This window comes from Podarcis gaigeae (genome assembly GCF_964106915.1).
Source record: "Podarcis gaigeae genome assembly, chromosome: 5".
In the NCBI taxonomy this organism is placed as follows: domain Eukaryota; kingdom Metazoa; phylum Chordata; class Lepidosauria; order Squamata; family Lacertidae; genus Podarcis; species Podarcis gaigeae.
This window is the reverse complement of record NC_139681.1, coordinates 93,881,240-93,903,543: the sequence shown is the minus strand read 5'-3', so window position 1 is coordinate 93,903,543 and position 22,304 is coordinate 93,881,240. Positions and strand designations below refer to the sequence as shown.

Sequence of the window (22,304 nt, the reverse complement as noted above, 5' to 3'; positions counted from 1 at the left end):
CTTCCTTGACTGCAACTTTGCCTGGCATCAAGGAGTCCTTGCACTCTGACAATGCTACTTGCTTGAATGGACAATAGAGAGGAGCTTGTGAGTGGAAATCTGCCTACTTCACTGAAGTGAAATGTGCATTCCTTCCTTCTCCCATTATTGTTCTTGGCTCTGCCTGCCACGGCCATGTGGCCCCTGAAAGATTACGCAGAAGCAGAATGTTGCCCTCGAGTTGCAAAGGTTTCCTCACTGTTGATACAGAATGTGCCTGTCGATTGTGACTGGATGAGGGGGGTGGGGGAGAGAGACAGACCCCACGGTTTGTCCATGCTTCAAAATTCCTGCATTTTGTCAGAATTGGAATCAGTGTGGTATGCGCTGTGGTCTGAACCACTGGGCCTCTTGGGCTTGCTGATCAGAAGGTCAGTGGTTCAAATCTGTGTGAAGGGGTGAGCTCCCGTTGCTTTTTCCCAGCTCCTGCCAATCTAGCAGTTCAAAAGCATACCAGTGCAAGTAGATAAATAGGTACCACTGTGATGGAAAGGTAAATGGTGTTTCCGTGCGCTCTGGCTTCCATCACAGTGTTCCGTTGCACCAGAAGCAGTTTAGTCATGCTGGCCACATGACCTGGAAAGCTGTCTGTGGACAAATGCTGGCTCCCTCTGCCTGAAAGCGAGATGAGCGCCACAACCCCATAGTTGCCTTTGACTAGACTCAACCGTCCAGGGGTCCTTTACCTTTTCTACCTTTACCTTAAATAAAGACTAGGCAAGTGAGAGTTCAAATCCCTCCCCTCCGCTGAGAGCATGATCTGGAGGCAGTGGCTGTCTCTCAGGCTAGCCTACCTCGTAGGGTTGTTGCAGGCATAAGAATGAGAGGAAATCCACTTGGAATTCCTTGGAGGAAGCGTGGAATGAAAACGAAGCAGGTGCTTGGAATCCAAAGGCAACCAAATGCCCATGGAAAGCTCACAAGTGGGGCATAGCCATTGCCCTTCTCTTGCTGCCCATCTGCAGCTGGTTTTCAGGGTCAAAGATCCTGGATGTGCCATGAAGCCAGCTACCCACCGCCAGGGTCACATCCATACACATAAAGCACTCTTTCCCCGCTGTAAACAGTCAAGGCTTCCCCTGGAGAATCCTGGGAATTGTAGTTTGGGGTGCCGAGAGACCCCTCACATAACTGCAACTCCCAGCACCCTCAACAAACTACAGTTCCCAGCATTCTTTTTGGGAAGCGGGGAGTCGCGCCTGTGAAATTCATATAAGAATGCTTTCAATGTGTGTGTGCTGGTCCCGGGGGGAGGTTACCATGAGGCGTGGTCAGAGTCCGGTCCTGGGTCGAGGGTCTGGAGTCTGTCCACCAAGGGCAACGTGAGGTCCAAAGCAAGGAGCCGGGCAAGGTCGGGAACTCTGGAAGAACAGGTCTGGGTGCTGGCAGAAACAGGTTTCCAACGACATTGCTCCCGCAACCTGGGACCGGGCTGACTGGCCTTTATCTTCTCTGAGGCCAGGGGCGGTCCTGGCCCACAGGTGACCAGCCTCTCCTGGACTTAAGGCGAGCACTCCTCCTGGGAGAACCCAGTTCCCTCCGCCTCTCTGCCCTGAGCCTCTGCAGCTCAGGAGAGGCTGGAGGGTTACTGGACCCAGGGGGAGGCTCACCTTCCCCTGACAGGGCTGGGAGAGGCGCACCTGTAGACAATGGGTCCTCAATCACCAGAGTGGATTCATCTGGTGTCTGCTCCTGAGGATCCAGCACAGGTGCAGGCGCTTCAGATTCAAGGCCCTGCCCCGGCTCAGCTGGCCCTGGAGGCGGGGACTCCTGTGCAGGCTGGGATTCCTCCGGTTCAGCCTCTGAATCAGATTCCCAGGCCATCACAGTGTGTCATGCGGATGTGACCACAGTCCTCTGACCCTCTTTGAAAGCCCATGCCTGCTGCCACAATCTCACAGCCAGGGGGTGGTTCCATGAATGGATGATGTGCTGTGCAATGTGACGAGCCTGATTTTTGGTTGCAAAAGGGAGACCGCCTGCTTTTGCTCACTCCTTCTTGTTCCCCGGAGGTTGACCTCACTCTCTGCTCTCCCCTGCAGTGGCTGTGGACACTACTTTGCACGTGGAGTGGACCGAGGCGAAGTCCCTGCCTGCCCTCTCGCCCCTGGGCCACACCCGGACCTCCCTAGTGCGCAGGCTGGTTCGCCAAAGCTCTGTGGACAGCCAGGATTCTCTCGAGGTGCCCTTTTTCATCACTCTGCTTCTAGGCTGGCAGGACTGCGGGGGGAGATAGATGTTGCTGCAGCAACAACCTTAAGGTGCATGTAGCTTAAGCTGGCGCATGGTGGGAGCTCCTGCGTGGCACGGGGGCGGGAAAGAAGGGAGACTTGTGTGCTATTGGTTCATTGGTTCTGTGCTTGTCAGCTCCATCTTCCCCCAACCTGATGCTCTTCACTGGTTTGGGACTACAACTCCCATCAGCTCTAGGGTTGTTAGTACATTTTGGTTACCCTTTTCTGAACATTTTCCAGCTGTACAATATCCCTTCTGAGGTCCTGTGACCTGAACTGTGCTCTGCATTCCAAGTGTGGCTGTAGAACTATAGATTTGTATAACATCATTACTATAATGGATGTTTTGTGTTCACTCCCTTTTGTAACATTCCCCAGCACGTAATTCACCTTTCCCAAAGCCACTGAGTATATTATTTAGCATTTGTACTGTACCACTATCGCCCACAGTGTTCCACACTGAAAAGAGGTCCCTGCCTTGAGGAGCTTACACTCTCAAGCTTTTCCAAAGGAGAAGCGTCTATCAGAGGAGAGGAAGACAGGGTGAGGGTAACAGGGAAAAGATTCAGGCTCAGTTCAGTTGTGTTTCATGCACAGCAAAACAGGGTGATGTGTGTGTGAATGCGCAAAATAAGGAGTGTGACAATTGAACTTGTTGGGATGGATTTGGAGGGTAGGAGAGGCTCTATTATTTATTAATTAGCCTTCCTCTTATTCACTTGAGGAAGATTAGTGTTTAGTTTAGCAGAGTTAAAAATATATCATCCTTTGCGGTATTAACATGGAAACTGGAGACAAAGCTGCATGGCTTTGTATAATTATCCAGGATGCCTTTGGCAGTCTGGATTCTGCCTTTATTATCCCTCTAAACAAAATAACCACACAGAAGTCCTTAATGTAAGGATATAAAAATATTGTTTACTTACATAAAGCTGCAGACTCAGTTCAAGCAGAAAATAGCAATGAACTAAGGCAGGCAAGAAGACAGGGCGAGGGAACCAGTGGAAGGAGGCATGTTCAGTTTTGCTTTATACACAGCAAAACTGTTACATGCATATGTAAAATAAGGAGGGAGAAGGTTGACTTACCTTGCTTCTGATGGCAAAGCCCTTCAGAATTCATATTTGAGAATCAGGTAGGTAGCCGTGTTGGTCTGATGCAGTCGAAATATATATAAAAATTAAAGAATTGTCCAGTAGCACCTTAGAGACCAACTAAGTTTGTTCTTGGTATAAGCTTTCGTATGCATGCACACTTCTTCAGATATGTGCATGCACATGAAAGCTTATATCAGGGACAAACATAGTTGGTCTCTAAGGTGCTACTGGACAATTCTTTAATTTTTTAATATATTTCATATAGTCGATGGTTTCAGTAGGATGAGGTTTCTGCCTCTCCCCACCCCCCACTTGCTTGCGTAGCTTCTGCATTTTTACCAGGAGCAAATTATGATGGAAATTCAACTGGTGCAGCCTGACCAGGACATGAGATGCATTGATGGGCAAAGGTATACCTGTTGAATTCTTAAATTTTACTGTCCTTTCTGTTGCTGGTTTTGTTTGACCTTGATAGCGCAGTTGCTTAAAGGTGCAGAACATCTGCCAGGAAGAAAAGTCACCCATCCTACCCAATGCAGTCAGCTGTTAAAGATCAGGCCATTAAGGAATCTCATCTCTCATCCTGCATTTCCTACTCCCTGGGAGCTGTCCCTGTCTGACTTTAGCAGCTTCAGGGTTTTTTACACACTCCAGGGGGGGCCTTCTTTCAAATGCTGGGATTAATTCAATTACCTCGCCCCGGGTGGTCCCTGCTCCTAGCATTCTAACTAAATGGCTAATAAGTCGAAAGCAGTAGGTCTCTGATTTGGCCTGGCCAGAATTATGACTTTTCCAATGACTTGCTCACAAGGGAGCCAGGAAGCACCACGGGTTGTCAACTGACCAAAGCAAACCCCTGGCTGGCCTGCTCCTACGCCTATTAACAGCAGCTTGGTCTGCAGACACTGGCGAAGCTTTTCACAGCACGGAGCATGAAAACCTGTAAATACTCACAGGTAATAGAAACACGGGACGCGGGTGGCGCTGTGGTCTAAACCACTGAGCCTAGGGCTTGCAGATCACAAGGTTGGCGGTTCGAATCCCTGCGCCGGGGTGAGCTCCCGTTGCTCGGTCCCTGCTCCTGCCAACCTAGCAGTTCGAAAGCACATCAAAGTGCAAGTAGATAAATAGGTACCGCTCCGGTGGGAAGGTAAACAGCATTTCCGTGTGCTGCTCTGGTTCACCAGAAGCGGCTTAGTCATGCTGGCCACATGACCCAGAAGCTGTATGCCGGCTCCCTCGGCCAGTAAAGCAAGATGAGCGCCACAACCCCAGAGTTGGCCACGACTGGACCTAATGGTCAGGGGTCCCTTTACCTTTACCTTTAATAGAAACACAGGTAGCTGCTTCACATTGGGTCAGATTATTTGCCTACTCCCAATAGGTGGTGATTCCTTCATCATAAGAACTCAGGGTGGTTCACAGAATAAAATGCAAGATAAAACACAAGTAAATAATTAAATCGAAACAACAGAACAATAACCCCTCCCTTCCCACAGACACATTTTATAGGCTGTAGAATATTAATCAGCCAAAGGCCTGGTTGAATAGGAACTTTTTGGCCTGGCGCCTCAAAATGTACCATGAAGACACCAGGTAAACCTCCCTGGGGAGAACATTCCACAGACGGGGAGGCACTACAGAGAAGGCCCCGTTCTGGTGTTACCGTGCTCCAGACCTCACGTAGAGGAATCACACGAAGAAGAGCTTCAGATGATGAACGCAGAGTCCAGGACGGTTTATATGGGGAGAGGCAGTCCTTGTGGTATTGCAGTCCTGAGCCATTGAACGCTTTCCAGATCAAACCCAGCATTCTGAGTTTGGCCCAGAAACTAACTGGGAGCCAGCGCAGTCAGGTCAGGATCGGTGTAATATGCTCAAGCCGTCTTGTCCCAGTGAGCAACTTGGCTGCCCAATTCTGCACCAGCAGAAGCTTCTGAACTTTCTTCAGAGGCAGCCCTACGCAATTGAGGCTTGCCCATTGGGGTACTGCCCCACCAACTGCCCTTTGTCTGCAACCAGCCCCTGCCAACCTGCCTTCTTACAACCAAGTGCAGCAGATGGTCCTGGCTGTCCATTTCCTCCTCCCTTGCAGAACTCAGCAGGGAAGAGGATGGGGGAGAAAGCAAGAATTAGCTGGCTCTCTCTGTCTTCCAGCTCCTTGGGTACCAGCTGGAGATGCTCAAAGCTGAAGGAGGGATCTGTGCTCTATCCTCTGTGTTTTGGTAGTTTGATGGTCCATTGGGTGTGTGTGTGTTTCAGATGAATATAAGCAGGGTTGGATTTAAGATTGCTGTTTCAGCAGTGAGAGGGTACTCCTGAATCCTGCAAAACAGGGGTGGCTACCCTGTGACCCTTTATATGTTGTTGGACCCTGCTTTGTCTTTCTGAATGGCTCTGCCCTGCTTCTTAGCGGGGCAGAGGATCCTGTTAGAAAGGAGTCATGCCTTTACTCCATGTCTCTTGGAGGCCTCAGAGAAAGGGAGCCCCAATCTTGGATTTGCTCCTCGGGTACTATGACAACACCCTCGAACAACAGCGCAGATGCCGTGTGCCTGAAAATGGCAGGTTTTATAAGCCAGCCGGTTTTGTTATTGTTTCCCTGGCAGTGCTGCTCAGAGTGCAGGTGGGGGGTGGGGGTGCTTTCCAGAAAGCACCAGGGGGAAAATGCAAGAATGGCAAGACCTGTGTTACCGTGCAGCCAAGTCCCACCAAAAGCTGCAGAGATGGGCTCTAAGGCTGTGCTGCTAATCGGGTAGCATCCAAGCAGCCTGCTTGGAGAGAGCAACTGTGTCCCCAAGACTGGGTTCCTTTCACCTTTCTCTCTCGCCAAAGCAAGTGGCGTGTTCTGAAGGACAAGCCAGCTGTTGGTCTGCAGTCAGGATAACTTTATGGGAAGTGGCTTAAATCTCGTCTAAGTTCTCAGGAGGTGAGAAAACGAGGCTAGGTGCTGGTTGGTGAAAGTGGGGCAGAAGAGCCATGGGCCTTAGCCACACACACCCCTCACTCCAGGCCACACCCCTCAACAAGTCCCGCACCACACCATCCCTATTGTTTTTGCCTGGCTGTGTCGTCAAACTGATTATGTCTCTTGCTCATCTGCACAGAGGATGCGTTGCTCTCTCTCTGTGTGGACTCAGCTATACAGCGCAAATAAAACATTTTAAATGTGTTGTGAAGTGCAATACACATATGTGACACTAGATGGCAATAGTGAGCTATGTCAAACTCAATGTATTTTTCAAAGTTTTTTTTTTTAAAAAAAGTATTTTCACAGCGTTTTTTGTATGTGTGTATCCACCTGTGTGTGTGTAGAAACGAATTTCACCAAAGTAAAATTAACATTCATTGCTCTGCCAACTTTAGCCTCTGGCTCCAACAACACTGGCATATGGCGCTTGCAAGGTTACCCGAAAGAAATGCAGCCCTCAGGCTGAAGTAGATGTGTCCGCCCCCTTGTAGAACCTTAGATCACATGGGAAACATGTCTCTGTGCCCATGTAAATACACCCACATACCCAAGCAACTGTATGGTCCCTGTAACTGTTCCTTTAAACAGCAGTAGGATAGCAGCAATGTTCAGGCAATCAAGTTAGTTGCAGCAATGAAGAGTGTCACCTCAGCTGATGATTTCTACATATCAAAGCTCTCTTAATAGCTCAGGAGCAGCCTAGGGGTGGATCTACACACAGGGGAAAAGACCCTATAAATCAGTCAGAAATAAATCATTATAACAAAAAAAAAGCACTATTGAAAAATCTCAAATAATTTATTTTTGCTCTCCATCGCCATCTGGTGTCGCATGTTTGTAACACATTCAAAACACTGGTTTTTTAAACTAATGTAAGTGAGTCCTAGGTTGCTGCTTTTTTTCTAGGTTGCTGGAAATCCTACCAGGCCAGTATCTAGAATTGCCAGCATATTTGGGCAGAGGGTGGTGTGTGTGTGGCTGGGGAAACCCAGTCAGATGGGTGGTGTATAAATAATAAATTGTTGTTGTTGTTGTTGTTGTTGTGTGTATGAGAGGAGAGAACCAAGCCCAGTTGCCAGAATGTTTTGTTTAAAAGCCAGAACATTGCAATTATTGCCAGTACGTTCTGAACAACGGTGAGAGCTTTTGCATGAAATTTAACTGTAAAATTGGTGGAACTCCTTGCTGCAGGAGGTTTGGTTGTGTCCCCACCCCCCTTGCCACTCTGTATTTTGACACCTCTTTAACAATGTTGCAGACGGGGGGGGGGGGGTTTGGTGGTGGGGGGAGCTATCTGTAGTTTGAGTGGGAAAGCGAGGCTTTCTGTTGTGTTAATTTTTCCTCTACTGCTTCATTTTTGTTCCGCTGTAATAATTTTTTATGGTTATTGTTTGGACTGTGTTTTATTAATGATGTGAGTCACCATGAACGCTCCCTTAAGAGCCGAAACGGCCGGATAGAAATAGTTATTTATTTGCTTGTTTGTTTACTTGCAGATCTGATCCTCTGCTCTTTAGTATACGCCCAGTGAAAGAGTGCCGGCGATACTAAAAGGATAAAATAATCTAGAATGTGAACGCCAGATTGCAGTAGAAAAAATCTCTTTAGGAAAATTGTTTTTAAATTGGGTGTGCATTTGCTGCCTGAAAGTACAGCCCAAGTAGGGTGCCTGAGCTCAGCCCTAGAGCACCATTTCACATGCCCGGCTTTGAGGGACTGCAGAGTGCACGGGTTGGGTTTTCCAGAGACACCCTACAAATGCGGCAGAAGGCAAATCCTTTGTGGGCAGAAAGTCCTGGGTTCAATTTCTTAAACGTCCAGTTAAACATATTGGGGCATCGATGAAAGACTTTGAAGCGTGGTTGCAGCTCCAAGTAGACATAAAGGACTCAGTGTTTCTCAAACTTGGCTCTGTGCTGTTGGACTACAACTCCCATCATCCCTAGCTGGCAGGACCAGTGGTCATGGATGATGGAAGTTGTAGTCCTACAACAGCCGGAGAACCCAGTTTGAGAAACACTGAGCTAGAATCTAGTGAATATGGATAGGTCCTACTGCAGGATGAATGCGCTACACAGGGAAGTTGAGGTAAGGCAGGTGTGGGGGACCTTTGATGCCCCCCCCACATATATATTTGCCATCAAAACATCCATAATCCTGACCATTTATTTCACAAAGTTTATATACATACTGCATGATTGTAAAAAGAAGCCCTCAAAGCAGTTATGGCTGGGTGAACTGGTCCCAATTGGCCTTGCTGGCTGAGGCTGATGGGAGCAAGAAGTCCAGCAACATAATGGAGAACAACAGCTTCCCCCTCCCTGTGCGGCGTAATGGTTAGAGCAGAGCATTCCAAACTTTTCATGTCGGTGACACATTTTCAGACCCGCACCATTTTGCGATGCAGCAATTTAGTTTTACTAGCAAACCAGAGCTTAAACTGACCCCTTTCCGGTGGGGAGTGTTTGCATGACACACCTACACACTGCAGCTGGCACACCAACGTGTTGCGACACACAGTTTGGAAAGCTCTGGGTTAGAATGTTGGATTGGATGTGGGAGAGCAGGGTTCGAATCCCCACTCAGCCACTGCTCAGTTTACTGGGGTGACCTTGGGCCAACCACCATCTCTTCGCCTAACCTACTTCACAGGGTTGTTGTGAGGATGAGATGGGGAGGAGGAGAACTATATACGCTGCCTTGAGCTCATCGGAAGAAAAAGGTGGGATAGAAATGAAATAATAAATAAATAAAGAATTCCTGGCAGACACCTTAAATGCAACAGATGCCTGATTCTTAAATGGGGTTTCTCCCAGAACCAGAGCCTTAGACTCAAGTCCTGCGCCCACATGACTGGACGCTGCTCTGTAGATGAACATTCCTTGCCCACAGAAAGCTAGCCTGCTGATGAGCCTTCATCCTGATATGCTAGCTTTCTGTCTGAGAGGATTTTCAAAAAAAGAGTGGTATGGTGTAGCAGCAGAGCATTCAGCCATACACAGGGCACCCCCAGCTTACAGCCTAACTGTCCAGAGGCAAGCTTGCCACCCTGTGGAGAACGAACCCCAAGCCCCTATCCCCTTGACCCCCTCCCCTTCCTCCCCACACAGCCCCAAGCTCCTGCAATGGCCTGTCTCTGTGGCTCGCTCGTTATACTACGTCTCGTGCTGCGCTGACGTCAGTACAAAGCCAGGCCTGTATCCTGGGAGAAATCAGTCCATGGTGACTGGTTGCCATGGAAATGCACCTCGTTGCAAGCTACAAGTCCAGAACCGCTTCGGAAGGAGCCCCTGGCGGTGCCTGCGAGCCACTGGCGCTGATGCCGCGCCAGGAGGGAGAAGCCGGAAGGGGCAGGTAAGGGTCCTCTAGGAGGGTCACTCTTCCCTTGCAGAAGGACAGGCCAGGATCTGGCTCCAGGAAGGCTTTTATTCCATGCAGGAGGGACTTGGGAAGAGGGAGGATGGAGCCTGCAAATAAACCTACATGCAGCCATGAGAATAGGGTCCAAGTGCGCATATAGGCACGTGTCGTGGGGACGGACAGCCGATTAAACGTTTCTCATAGCAACTTCTGCGCACCTTATCACCCGTCTCCCTGTGCTGCACCTGTTGCCTTGCGCAGCCCCTCATCCTGAAGACGTTTCCATGATGTGCTGCTGCTGCTGCTGACCTCACTGCAGGCTGGGAATGGGCCCTGCGTGGGAACTTTGCCCCATTTGTCATGCACGAGAAGGCGTCGTGTGCTTGTGCATGTGTGCGCGAGGCCCAGCTTCACAACTCCACAAAGCCATCATTTATGTAGCCTTTGGGGCTTTGCATCCTACTTCGTAATTAATTTTTTTGAATAGTTAATGTCGTTCTTGTAGTTTTCACTTATTTATCAGAAGCTACCCTGAGATCTTTATGTGACGGGGCAGGCGAAAAATGCCTCAGGAGCTAGGTAAATAATAGATTGTGCCGTTTCCTGGGTAAGGGGTTCTTTTTTAAAGATGTGGTACCGATGGATGAATAGATCTCCTCTCTGCTTCATTTTTTTTTTAATCCAGATTGGGTTCTCCAAATGAAAATCCTCCTTGCAGGGACCATTTTCTTTGTAGACACGTATGGGAGTTCTTTCCAAATAGAAGACGGGACAATTTTCATTTGTAAGATGGCACAGCACGAAAGGGTTTAATTCCCTTTAGGAAGGGCTGCAGGTCAGTGGCAGAAAACCAGTCCCTGGTTCAACTCCCAATATCTTCAGGTACGGCTAGGAGTGTCCCCTGTCTGGAATCCTGGTGAGCCACTGCCTGTCAGTGTATACCAGGACTGGATCTAAACCAATCCAAGAAGCATTTCAGTTAAAGGCATTGCAAACTTTGTATGAGAAATCGGGTTAGCCAAAACAGAGCTCCATATCGCCATCTGGTGTCACAGTGTTAGAATGCATAAACAACGCATATAAAGCGTTCTTTTCTTTGCCGGTGTAGCTGAGTCCCACCAGATGTTGCTGAACTACAACTCCCACTGTCCCTGGCCATTGATCACACTTGCAGGGGCTGATGGGAGATGCAGTCCAGCAAAAGCTGGAGGAGCATACTCTGTGTAGACAATATTGAACTAGATGGACCAAAGTTATGACTTGGCTACTGTAAGAACAGGATGCTGACCCAGGTGGGCCATTAGCCTGACCCAGCAAGCTCTTCTGCTCTCATGGTATAAGGCATGGGTAGGCAAACTCAGGCCCGGGGGCCGGATCCGGCCCAATCGCCTTCTAAATCTGGCCCGCGGACTGTCTGGGAATCAGCATGTTTTTATATGAGTAGAATGTGTGCTTTTATATAAATGCATCTCTGGGTTATTTGTGGGGCATAGGAATTCGTTCATTCCCCCCCCCAAAAAAAATATAGTCCGCCCCCCCCACAAGGTCTGAGGGACAGTGGGCCGGCTCCCTGCTGAAAAAGTTTGCTGACCCCTGGTATAAGGAAACTTCCTAGGTTGCTTTCCCTAGCATTCCTGATCTGGATCGCCTCTCCCTCTGGCTGCAAAGTTTAATCAGACCTGATAGCTTTTTATTTATGCAACACAGTTCTCATGTCTAGCTTGTCTCTTACGTTCAAGCACACGGCTGTTGGTTAGAGGAGGAGAACCATCAAGTATTTTGTATGTTGAAAACTGGGAGTAAATGAATAGCAAGAAATTGTAAGTCAGTTTGTGAGCACTTAGAAAAGGATGCTGCGATTACTAAAACCCAGCATGCGTTTCTCAAAAACAAGTCATGCCAGATAAATCTCGTTTCTTTTCTCGATAGAGTTACAAGCTTGGTGGATCAGGAGAACGCTGTGGACGTAGTGTATCTCTAGTTCAGTAAGGCTTTGGACAAAGCCCATGATATTTTTGTGGAAGAGCTGGTAAAATGTGGAGTGGACGAGGTAGCTCATAATCCTGGGGAAAAGTGACAAGAGGGGTGCCTGCAGGGTTCTTCCCTGGGACCCTTGTTGTTACTCATCTTTCTAAGCAACTTGGATGAAGGAATTCAGGGGATGCTCATGAAATTTGCGGATGACACCAAATTGGGAAGGGTAGCTAATGCCACAGAAGGCAGCTGTCTGTAGCGTTTGACCCTATTCTGTTCTTTTGCTACAGATAATTAAGGCACCCTTGTCTTGTTGGTTTGAGCTGACCCAAACGTTCCACAAGTTTCAACCCCTGAGCTGTTCTTCCCAGACAGAGGGTGGGCACCACTACGTTCCACACAAGAGAGAGATGCACGGCTTAGCTTCATTTTTGCTAAACCTTCTCTGCACCACTGCAGACGCTTCTTCCAGGGCCCATGTGTCAAGATACTTTAATGACTGAAGCATTACCCATTATTGTGCTTTCTGTTTTCCCTTCCATCATCCTCAATCGTTCTGCCACACACAAAGAGAGAGTAGGTGTCTTGTTTCCGTTGCAGTCCCTGATAAAAATCATCACAGCGCCTTGTGCATTATACCCAGCTGCCTCTCCACCCCAGGGACTGGCAGCTTGGCAGGTACAAACACGGAGCACCTCGGCTCCTTTCCTTGCCACTTTCTGCACATCAAGCTGAGCAGCCACCCACTCCATCTTCTTGGGCTGCTTTGAAACAGCAGGGTGCTTATACGCAGGAGGGGATCCATCCCCAGTTCAGCGCTGTGAACATCGTGCTGTAATTTATCCTTCCCTCTCCTCTCCTCTCCTCTCCTGGCCCTCCTTCTGTTGTCCTCTCCATTGTCAAAATTTAGATCGTAATCTACCCGGGGTCAGGGACCTGTCATATTTTTTTTTTAACTTATGCAACCCTCCAAAGAGACACGTACAGTGATATTATTAAGTTGTGGCAGTATGGAGTGTTGTTCTCTTGACATCTTCAGTCACTCCATTCCATTCCCCCTTGCCGCTGATTTTCCATTCTCTCTCACACCACCCCTCGCAGTCAGGAAGAATTATGTGCCCTCTGAGCATGCTTAGTCCCAAATGGACTGTTAAGAATCCCCCCTTCCCCTATTTTGGGGTTGGGTGCGAAAGTGTGGGATGCACACATTGGTGGCGCTGATTCCCATCTACATGAAAATCTCCTCTCCTGCTGTGACCAGCTCCCCTCTCCCCTGGTCTCCCAGAACACACAGAGAAATGAAGAGGGCATAGCAAGGAGAGACAAGATGACAGAGCCTTAGGCTGCTGGGGAAGGAACAGAGGGAGGAGACTTAGGGAGCACTGGGAAGTCAGGGACCTTCAGTCCCATCAACAGCTTCATTGGGGCCAGACCAACTGGGAGGAGGTGCTGTGACTACTAGGCCTGCTTGTGTGCAAGGGTCATTTGCAGCTTGCTGCTGCTGCAACTCATGCATTCTTTACCCGCTATTGCAAATCATTGATGAAAATGGATCCTTATGTCAGCCTCTTCGAAATCAAGAAGGTGCAAAGGGTCTCATCTTGATCAGGGAGCCAAACCCTGGGTAGATCCAGGCTTCTCTAACTGCGTTGCATAAACCAACAGTGTCAATGAGAGATTTCGCACACTGCAGTGAAATATATGATCAGTAGGTGGATAATCATTAATGGGAAGTTGACACATGAGATGAAAGATGTTTTGAACATTGCCCAGGCAATATGCCTTGCCCTCAAGCAGAGAATATGCACAGGGACTGGCCAATCTGCACACAGCCAGAATGAGACTCTCCATTTGTGCACATTGCTCTTTGGGGTCACTTGTCCATGGATTAAATGGGCTGTGGGTTAAGACTCCTGGCCGTGCTCTGAGTGCATGCCCATTCTCCCCTCTTGCATGTGAAGGTGTGCTGGTGTCTATTTACCTTTCCCACTCAGCTAAACCACCGAGCCTCTTGGGCTTGCCGATAGGAAGGTTGGTGGTTCGAATCCCTGTGACGTGATGAGCTCCCATTGCTCTATCCCAGCTTCTGCCAACCTAGTATTTCAAAAGCATACCAGTGCAAGTAGATAAATAGGTACCGCTGTGGCGGGAAGGTTACCTTTACCTTTACCTAACCATAACACATATTTTTGCTGGCTGGTCAACTTTTGTTAAACTGATCCATGATAAACTCACAGTGAGTGTCCCTGGAATTAACGGAAGAAACTCAAGGATCCTTAATCACTAGCGAAATCTTTTTCCTGGTCGCCTTCAGAAGGGGACACCCTTTGGAGCAGAGGTTCCCAAAGTGGGTGGTACTGTCCCCTGGTGAGTGGTGAGATTACCTAGAGGGTGCTAAGAGGCAAGGGAGCAGCAGGGGGCCAATGAGGGTTTGGATGACTATTGAAATTTGAGAAGCTGCTAACTTGGGATCAAGTTCATCAGTTTACCTGAACTTATTAAACTAAATAGTTAGCAGTGCAATTGAGTAAGAACAGTAAAGAGCTGTTTAACAGTGGAATGGTCTCCCTCAGGAAGTTGTGGACTCTCCTTCCTTGGAGGGTTTTTTAAAAATGTATTTTTAAAAAAGATTTTCTTGATTTACAAAGGTATGTGCAATGTCTCTCTCTTGTATTTTTTTCCCATGTAACTTTTTTTTATTTTTTGTTTTTTTACAAATTGGTTTCATTTGTTGAGACATTAGGAAGAACAGGGGGAAAGAGGTGGAGGGGGCAAAAGATGAGTGGGGGTGGGGTCGAGTGGTGATGTTTCTATTTTACTTTATATATGTGGGGTTTTGTGTCAGCGTTCCTTGTGCAGGTTCTCTGCTGTTCACTTGTGTTCCTTTGGTGGTGAGAGAGGTTGGGGTTGGCCTAGGGTGTGGTTATTCATTTGTGGTTGGCTGTGGTGGTCTTTGTTTTCAAGTGTGAGTGGGGTGGGTGGGTGTTTTGGATCAGGTTAGCCATATTGATTTGTATGCTGTTGGTGGATTATTGTCATTGTCTTGTTGGGCTGTGCATGTGATAAAGGGGAGCCATACCGGGGTGAAGGCGTCTTCTTCTATTTGTCCCTGTGTCAGCTTCAGTTTATTGGTTAATTTTTCTAGTAAGGCTGTTTCCCATACTATTTGGTACCATTGGTCCATGCTTATTCCTGACAGGTCTCTCCATTGTCTGGTTATGGTGTTTCTGGCTGCTGAGACTAGGTGGGTTACGACTTCTTTGGGGTGTGAGTGGGCATTGTTGTCTTGGAAGAGGCTTAGTAGGGCCAATTCTGGGGTGATTTCTAATTTCCTTGGAGGTTTTTAAGCAGAGTTTGGATGGCCATCGGTCATGGACACTTTAGCTTAGATTCCTGCATTGCAGCAGGGTTGGACTAAATGATCGTGGGGTCCCCCCCAGCTCTACAATTCTATGGTTCTGTGATTGTTACTATTTTGAGTTTTAGAATCACAGAATTGGGAGGAACCCTGCAAGTCATCTAGTCTAACCCCTCCAATGCAGGGATCTCAACATACAGTCCCTCCATCCAATTTGAAATCATTTTTTGTGTTCTCTTCCTTAGTGGGTCGTGCAAATAGCTATCCTGAATAATGCCCTTTGTCGTGGAGGGCAGGAAGCACTGGGAATGAGTTTATGGAGTTGGGGGTGGTGGCTAAAAAAGTCTGGGAATCACTGCTTCAGAACTTCTTGGCTGGGGTTGAGAGGCAGAGAGAGGGAGAATAGAGTGCCTAACTTCTGGCTGACCAGCTTAGTGCCCTCCAGATGTTTCAGTTGGACTAAATGACCCTCAGGGACCCCTTCCAATTCTAGGATTCTAATTCCCATCAGCCGCAGCCAGTATGGCCAATGATCAGGGATGATGGGAGATAATAATAATAAATAAATAATACATTTTTATTTATACCCTGCCCCCCCTGGCCAGAGCCAGGCTCAGGGCGGCTAACACCAATAAAATTACAATAAAACATAATGGGGGGGGGGGGAACAAACCAACAAAAAACCCAGTTTATTAAAATATGGGTTAAAATACAATTTAAAATGCAGCCTCGTTTTAATAGTAGCCCATAAATCAAAACCATAAGGGGAGGGAAACATAAGGGTCAGACTGAGTCCAAACCAAAGGCCAGGTGGAACACCTCTGTCTCACAGGCCCTGCGGAAAGATGTCAAGTCCTGCAGGGCCCTAGTCTCTTGTGACAGAGCGTTCCACCAAGTCGGGGCCAGTACTGAAAAGGCCCTGGCCCTAGTTGAGAGCAATCTAACCACCTTGTGACTTGGGACCTCCAAAGAGTTATTTGTGGACCTTAAGGTCCTCTGCAGGGCATACCAGGAGAGGCGGTCCCGTAGTTCAGAACATCCAGAGAGCAGCATTTAGGCTATCCTTGGTCTAAGCTGGAGTTAGCTGAAACTGGGTGGGCAGCCCTATGGAAATGCTGCAACAGCTGTTCCCTGGAGATCTGTTGAGTGTAGGAGCCCGTTTGCTTCCAGCAAGCTGCGCTTGTACATCTGTATATTGATATTACAAAAACAGCTTAAGTCTCTCCAGGGCTCTTCTGATCTAAATGAAACAAAACCTTGTTAACCCTGCCACTGTGGATTGTCTCAGGGAAGTGAAGCGGATGCAGAACTATATATTCAGATTTATGTATTTTAAACAGGGTTATGACCTTTAAGCAGTTTAACTAATCAATTAAAGCTTCAATTGGTGAATTAATCAAGGCTCTGCTTTGCTTAGCAAAGGCAAATTTTAATCAATGGGGCCAAGGGTTCACAACATGTTTATTTATTTCTCCTTGTGCTATTCTGGTGTGCCCCTGTAGGAAGTACGGGCGAGGTTTCGGTCCTTAAATTTAATCTGTTGATCAATCAGCTAAAGTGATTAAACAGCATCTTTCTTTTGTAATTGTTTGGTCCACTTGGTATTGAATGTGGCTCATAAATACAATTAACAGCTGACCCAAATAAACAAAACCAGGACCAGGTCAAGTTATGATTTGGGGACTTTTTCTTTGGGGCTGTTGCTGAATCAACCCTGGATGCGTGTGGTGCTGTGGTCTAAACCACTGAGCCTCTTGGTTTGGCGGTTCAAATCCCCATGATGGGACTTCCGGGTTAGCGCGATCGGTGAATGGCGGATTCCCTCCGAGCTCCGGAGGGAATCGGTTCTGCTGAGGACGGGTCCTGCCGCGCCGGCGACGCGGGGACCCTTAGAAACCGCAAGCGCGGAAACCTGCGGACTTGGTGACTCGGTGGGCACCTTAAGTGCCCTCCCCGACCCACGAAGAGCCTTTTTAAAGGCTACGGAGAGGGTACGGAGAGTGGCGTGGTGCTGTGAGTAGACCGCTACTTCAGTGGAGTGAAGCCGCGAGCCATGGCTGGAGAGCGCTGACTTTCTTCCCAAAATTTGGACTGGAAAATAAACAACCCGTGAGTAGAATGGAATTTGGACTGTAAAATTTTCATCTTTGAATTCGGCACGACCGGGGGATGTGCTAAAGGGAAGTCCGCACCCCCCCATCTACAAACGATCTAAAGCAAGGATCGGAAAACTAAGGTGGAGAGATTGTTGTTTTGTCAGATAAAAGATCTTTCCATGAATTTGACAGGAGAAGTCTTTGTGCTGGAGAGAAAGGGAGGAATTTTGGAACTTTTTGTGTAAACCCCCCCCCCCCGAACCCGGGAGCGTTCTGTGTGGGTGCCGGAGGAAAAAGAATAAGGAGTTTGACAGCTGTCAAAGGAGTTGTCAAACGGGCGGTTAAAGTTAAGAATTTTGTTATTTAATAACTCTCTGAACTAAAGGTGTTACATTTGAATTGAGGTGGTTGGAAACAAAGTAGTAATAAATAATAAAGTAACGGATTGTTGGAAAAGGACTATTAAGCAATTGGAATCCCCCTAGGGGGAACTAGAGACATTACAATGGCTGCAGAGGGAAAATTACTCACAGAAATAGAAAAAATGTTCTTTCTCGTGGGAATTCTGCAAGAGCAGAGTACGGCTATGAACAAAGAACTTATGACCTTGAACTCTAAAACAAACAACTCTGCTGAGTGCACAAAGGATTCGACTGACAAAAAATCTGCAGCTGAACCAGAAGAGATATTTTTGGAATGGATGGAGAGGAAAGAAGGAGTGGAGATAGTTCAGGTGGAAAATACCAACCAAATAAATACCAACCAAAAGCCTATATTGTCAGAAAATAAGGAAGAAGATCTCTGGATTACAAATCTGCAAAAGATGAGAAAGATGAAGAAGGAAGTCCCTGGAGTACTTGGAACACTGGAATTCAAAAGAATAAAGAAATATGATCGAGATTTCCTTTTTGAGTATGGGAGAGCAGCTGATCTTTTGCAGCAATTGCTTTTAAACATTTTGGATGGAAGAAAATTTGATGTGACTGTGACAGAACTTCTTCGAGACCTGAGGACCAACAAAAAGGACTACCAACAAAATTGGCAGAGAGAGACTGACAGAGAATTGAAGGCCTCGGATGTGAGGAATCCGGGCTAGGAACTGTTTTTGGACATTTGCTTGGGAAGGGATGGAAACCGGGGTAGGGAGGGAGGGGAGAATAGAATTTCAAAATTTTATGACTTTTGTATTTGGCCAATGTGACCTATAATTAATATAATAAAGGGAGAAATTCGTGGAAGGGAAGTTAGGTCGAGCTTAGAAAAAGGATTTAATGTTTATAAGAGAATTGGAAATGGAAAAGTTAAATGTTTATAAGTAAAAAGAGTTAAGTTTTAAAAATAATAACAATATGTTTAAGATAATAGACAAGAACTTGCTGAAATAATTATTGGAATTGGGATGTATGAAGAGGGGGTGGGGAGAAGCCAAGGAAAGAGGGTAAAGAAAGTAAGGGTATGAAATTGTATATGTGTTGTCTTTGTCTTTTTGTGTGTGTGTGTCTTTATAAAATGTAAAAACCCAATAAAAATTTTATATATAAAAAAAATCAAATCCCCATGATGGGGTGAGCTCCTGTTGCTCTGTCCCAGCTTCTGCCAACCTAGTAATTCAAAAAGCACACCAGTGCAAGTAGATAAATAGGTACCGCTGTGGCGGGAAGGTAAATGGTGTTTCCATCATGGTGTTCTGTTGCACCAGAAGTGGTTAAGTCCTGCTGGCCACATAACAAACGCCAGCTCCCTCAGCCTGAAAGTGAGATGAGCACCACAACCCCATAGTCACCTTTGACTGAACTTAACCGTCCAGGGATCCTTTACCTTTCTTTAAAAAAAACGACCCCGCCCCCAGAGTATTCTGGCTTCACCCCCAAGGCCCACCCAGGTACCAGAAGTTTTTTTTCCAGAGTTGTTGGTGAGGCTTATTCCAGTGGTTCTCAAACTACCCCTCTCTGCAGACCAGCCTGAAATTCCTGGTGGTCTTGCCAGGCCACTTAATGGTTTTTCTGCCTGCCATTGATTTTGCTGCAAATTGCAATGCACTGAGCTAGATGCTGCATGATATTTAACTGTATTTTTATTGCTGCTTTTATTTTTTTACACATTGCATTTTATTGTATAACAGTTTGAATTCCGTAGAATATCCTCCTTCAGCTCTATGGAAGAACGAACCACGCTATACACAGACACACAGGGAGGGTGTCACACACACACACACACCCCCCCCCCCTACAACTAGACATCTGTCTGAGCCCTCTTTGAGGCAACCTCTGACCTCACTGTCCTTTTCTCTTGAAGGTAAATGTTGAAGACACTGTCGAAATGTTACCCAAGTCCCGGCGAGCACTCACCATCCAAGAAATCGCGGCCCTCGCCCGGTCCTCATTGCACGGTAAGCGGCTAGGAATGGAGTTTGATGAGAGTGTCTCCATTTTGGGGGAAAACAACAACAGTGGGCCTCATTTCAGTCACTGTCCGCTCTGTATTTCTTTCCCAGTGGAAGCTCAAAGCAACTAGCAGCATCCAAGCAACAATAAGGCAAGCGTAAAACTCATTTAATCCTACTGGCTTGACTTTCCTACTTGATTGGCTGCTTCCAGGTGTCTTGTTTATTGAGCACCCATCCTGATTTGTTTACAGGGAGATTAGATGACTAAGCAAGCGCAATCCTATGCTTTAAAGAGTATTTCACTGTCACTGCAAAAAGACTATTTTTTTGGGGGGGGGGGAGTGGATTTTTAGTGCAAGATGTTCCAATCCACTATAGGTGTGCAAAACTGAATTTGACAGCTTGTGATTGAATCCTACTTGAAAATAGAGACATACTGTGGATACACACCGTACATTTAAAGCACATTTCATTCCCAGAGAATCCTGGAAACTGTAGTGTACAGTTCCCAGCACCTTTAACAGATTAGCGTTCCCAGGATTCTTGGGGTGGGGCGAAGAGTTTTAAATATATGTTGTGTACACTGCCAAAGTCTCAGTTGCAATCATTTGGGGTTCTGGAGGGAATTTGCTGCCCCCTGCTCCCCTTCACTTGGGCAAAAAAAATGAGAGGCACAAATACAAGATGGGTGACACCTGGCTTGAGAGCAGTACATGTGAAAAGGATTGAGGAGTCTTGGTTGACCACAAACTTGACATGAGCCAACAGTGTGACGCGGCAGCTAAAAAAGCCAATGCAATTCTGGGCTGCATCAATAGGAGTATAGCATCTAGATCAAGGGAAGTAATAGTGCCACTGTGTTCTGCTCTGGTCAGACCTCACCTGGAGTACTGTGTCCAGTTCTGGGCACCACAGTTCAAGAAGGACACTGACAAACTGGAACGTGTCCAGAGGAGGGCAACCAAAATGGTCAAAGGCCTGGAAACGATACCTTATGAGGAACGGCTAAGGGAGCTGGGCATGTTTAGCCTGGAGAAGAGGAGGTTAAGGGGTGATATGATAGCCATGTTCAAATATATAAAAGGATGTCACATAGAGGAGGGAGAAAGGTTGTTTTCTGCTGCTCCAGAGAAGCGGACACGGAGCAATGGATCCAAACTACAAGAAAAAAGATTCCACCTAAACATTAGGAAGAACTTCCTTGACAGTAAGAGCTGTTCGACAGTGGAATTTGTTGCCAAGGAGTGTGGTGGAGTCTCCTTCTTTGGAGGTCTTTAAGCAGAGGCTTGACAACCATATGTCAGGAGTGCTCTGATGGTGTTTCCTGCTTGGCAGGGGGTTGGACTCGATGGCCCTTGTGGTCTCTTCCAACTCTATGATTCTATGATTCTATGATTCACTGCTTTCAAGAATTGGACAGCCAGTACAACCTTGAATTAAAACTCTCTTCTGGCTTGTGAGTAAGAAAGTCCCAGCCCTTTGGCTTTCAAATACAGTGGTACCTTGGTTCTCAAACTTAATCTGTTCTGGAAGTCCGTTCCGAAACCAAAGCGTTCCAAAACTAAGGTGTGCTTTCCCATAGAAAGTAATGCAAAATGGATTCATCCTTTCCAGGCTTTTAAAAACAACCCCTAAAACAGCAATTTAACATGAATTTTCCTCTCTAACAAGACCATTGATCCATAAAATGAAAGCAATAATCAATGCACTGTACTATATAATAAATAAGACAGTATTGTAGATGATAAAAATTAAAATTATTATTTTTTACTTACCTGCACTGGTGATAGTCATTGTTTGGATGGGGGGCTTCTATCTATTTCCGCAGTCACAGAATCAATCAATCAATCAATCAATCAATCAATCAATCAGTAGCTGAACTGGGTTCCACACATTCACAAAAACAAATTAACTGAAAAAGCCTCGAAAACAAAAATACAAAATAAATAGCAAAAACTAAAGTGTCGAACTTAATCCATTCCGGAAGCTCATTTACTTCCGAAATGTTCGAAAACCAAGGCGCAGCTTCTGATTGGTGCAGGCGCCCCAGAAACAATAGCCGACAGGCACATCGGATGGTCAGCTTCCGAAAAATGTTCAAAAACCAGAACACTTACCGTATTTTTCGCGCTATAGGACACACTTTTTCCCCTCCAAAAATGAAGGGGAAATGTGTGTGCGTCCTATGGGGCGAATACAGGCTTTCGCTGAAGCCTGGCGAGCGAGAGGCTCTTGCTCTCCAGGCTTCAGGAATCTCTGGGCAACCCTCCAGAGCCCGGCGCGAAGCCGCGCCGGCCTCCGGAGGGTCATGCAGAGCTGCCTGCATTCCGAAGCCTCGGGCGCGCTAAAGAGCACGCCCAGTTCGCACAGCTGTCCGCAAGCCTGGGGAGACCGGCGTGGCTCCCTAGCCTTGCGGATAGCAGGCTGTTCTGGGGGCTGGGGTCGGGGGAAGCTCGGGCTTCCCCCGCGCCAGCCCCGTGCCTAGAGGGGAAATTTTTTTATTCTTTATTTATTTTTCTCCTCCAGCATGGCTCCCTTGGGTTATTTTAGAAGTTAACGTGGGCAGAAGCCCTATGCAATAATTAGAATGAAAAGCTCCCTTATCTCACCATAGTAATATGCAGATTAGATCCAAAATTAAGTCTGTACTGGATTGGAGGGAATGTTGCCAATATAATTGCTGGCCTCCATGGTGAAATGTACGTTGTAGTTGCAACTCCTTGGCTGTACACCCCTCCTTGAAATGACTCTGTGCCACAATTTGTCTTGAAAAGAGACTTCTATGGGCT

At 47.0% G+C, this 22,304-nt stretch overlaps 1 protein-coding gene across 4 annotated transcripts in view; it reads left to right on the top strand.

Annotated features, from left to right (window-relative positions):
* FAM131A (family with sequence similarity 131 member A) overlaps nucleotides 1-22,304 on the top strand; it is a 61,854-nt gene that overhangs the window by 16,903 nt on the left and 22,647 nt on the right. For 2 of the 4 annotated variants that reach the window (XM_083739852.1, XM_083739854.1), the window contains exons 2-3: nucleotides 2,082-2,221; nucleotides 19,425-19,518. In XM_083739852.1, coding sequence (XP_083595978.1) covers nucleotides 2,082-2,221; nucleotides 19,425-19,518 — 234 coding nt within the window. Of the gene's footprint in view, nucleotides 1-2,081; nucleotides 2,222-9,572; nucleotides 9,696-19,424; nucleotides 19,519-22,304 lie in introns of those variants that run through there. The other 2 variants (XM_083739853.1, XM_083739855.1) reach the window with 2 other exon arrangements.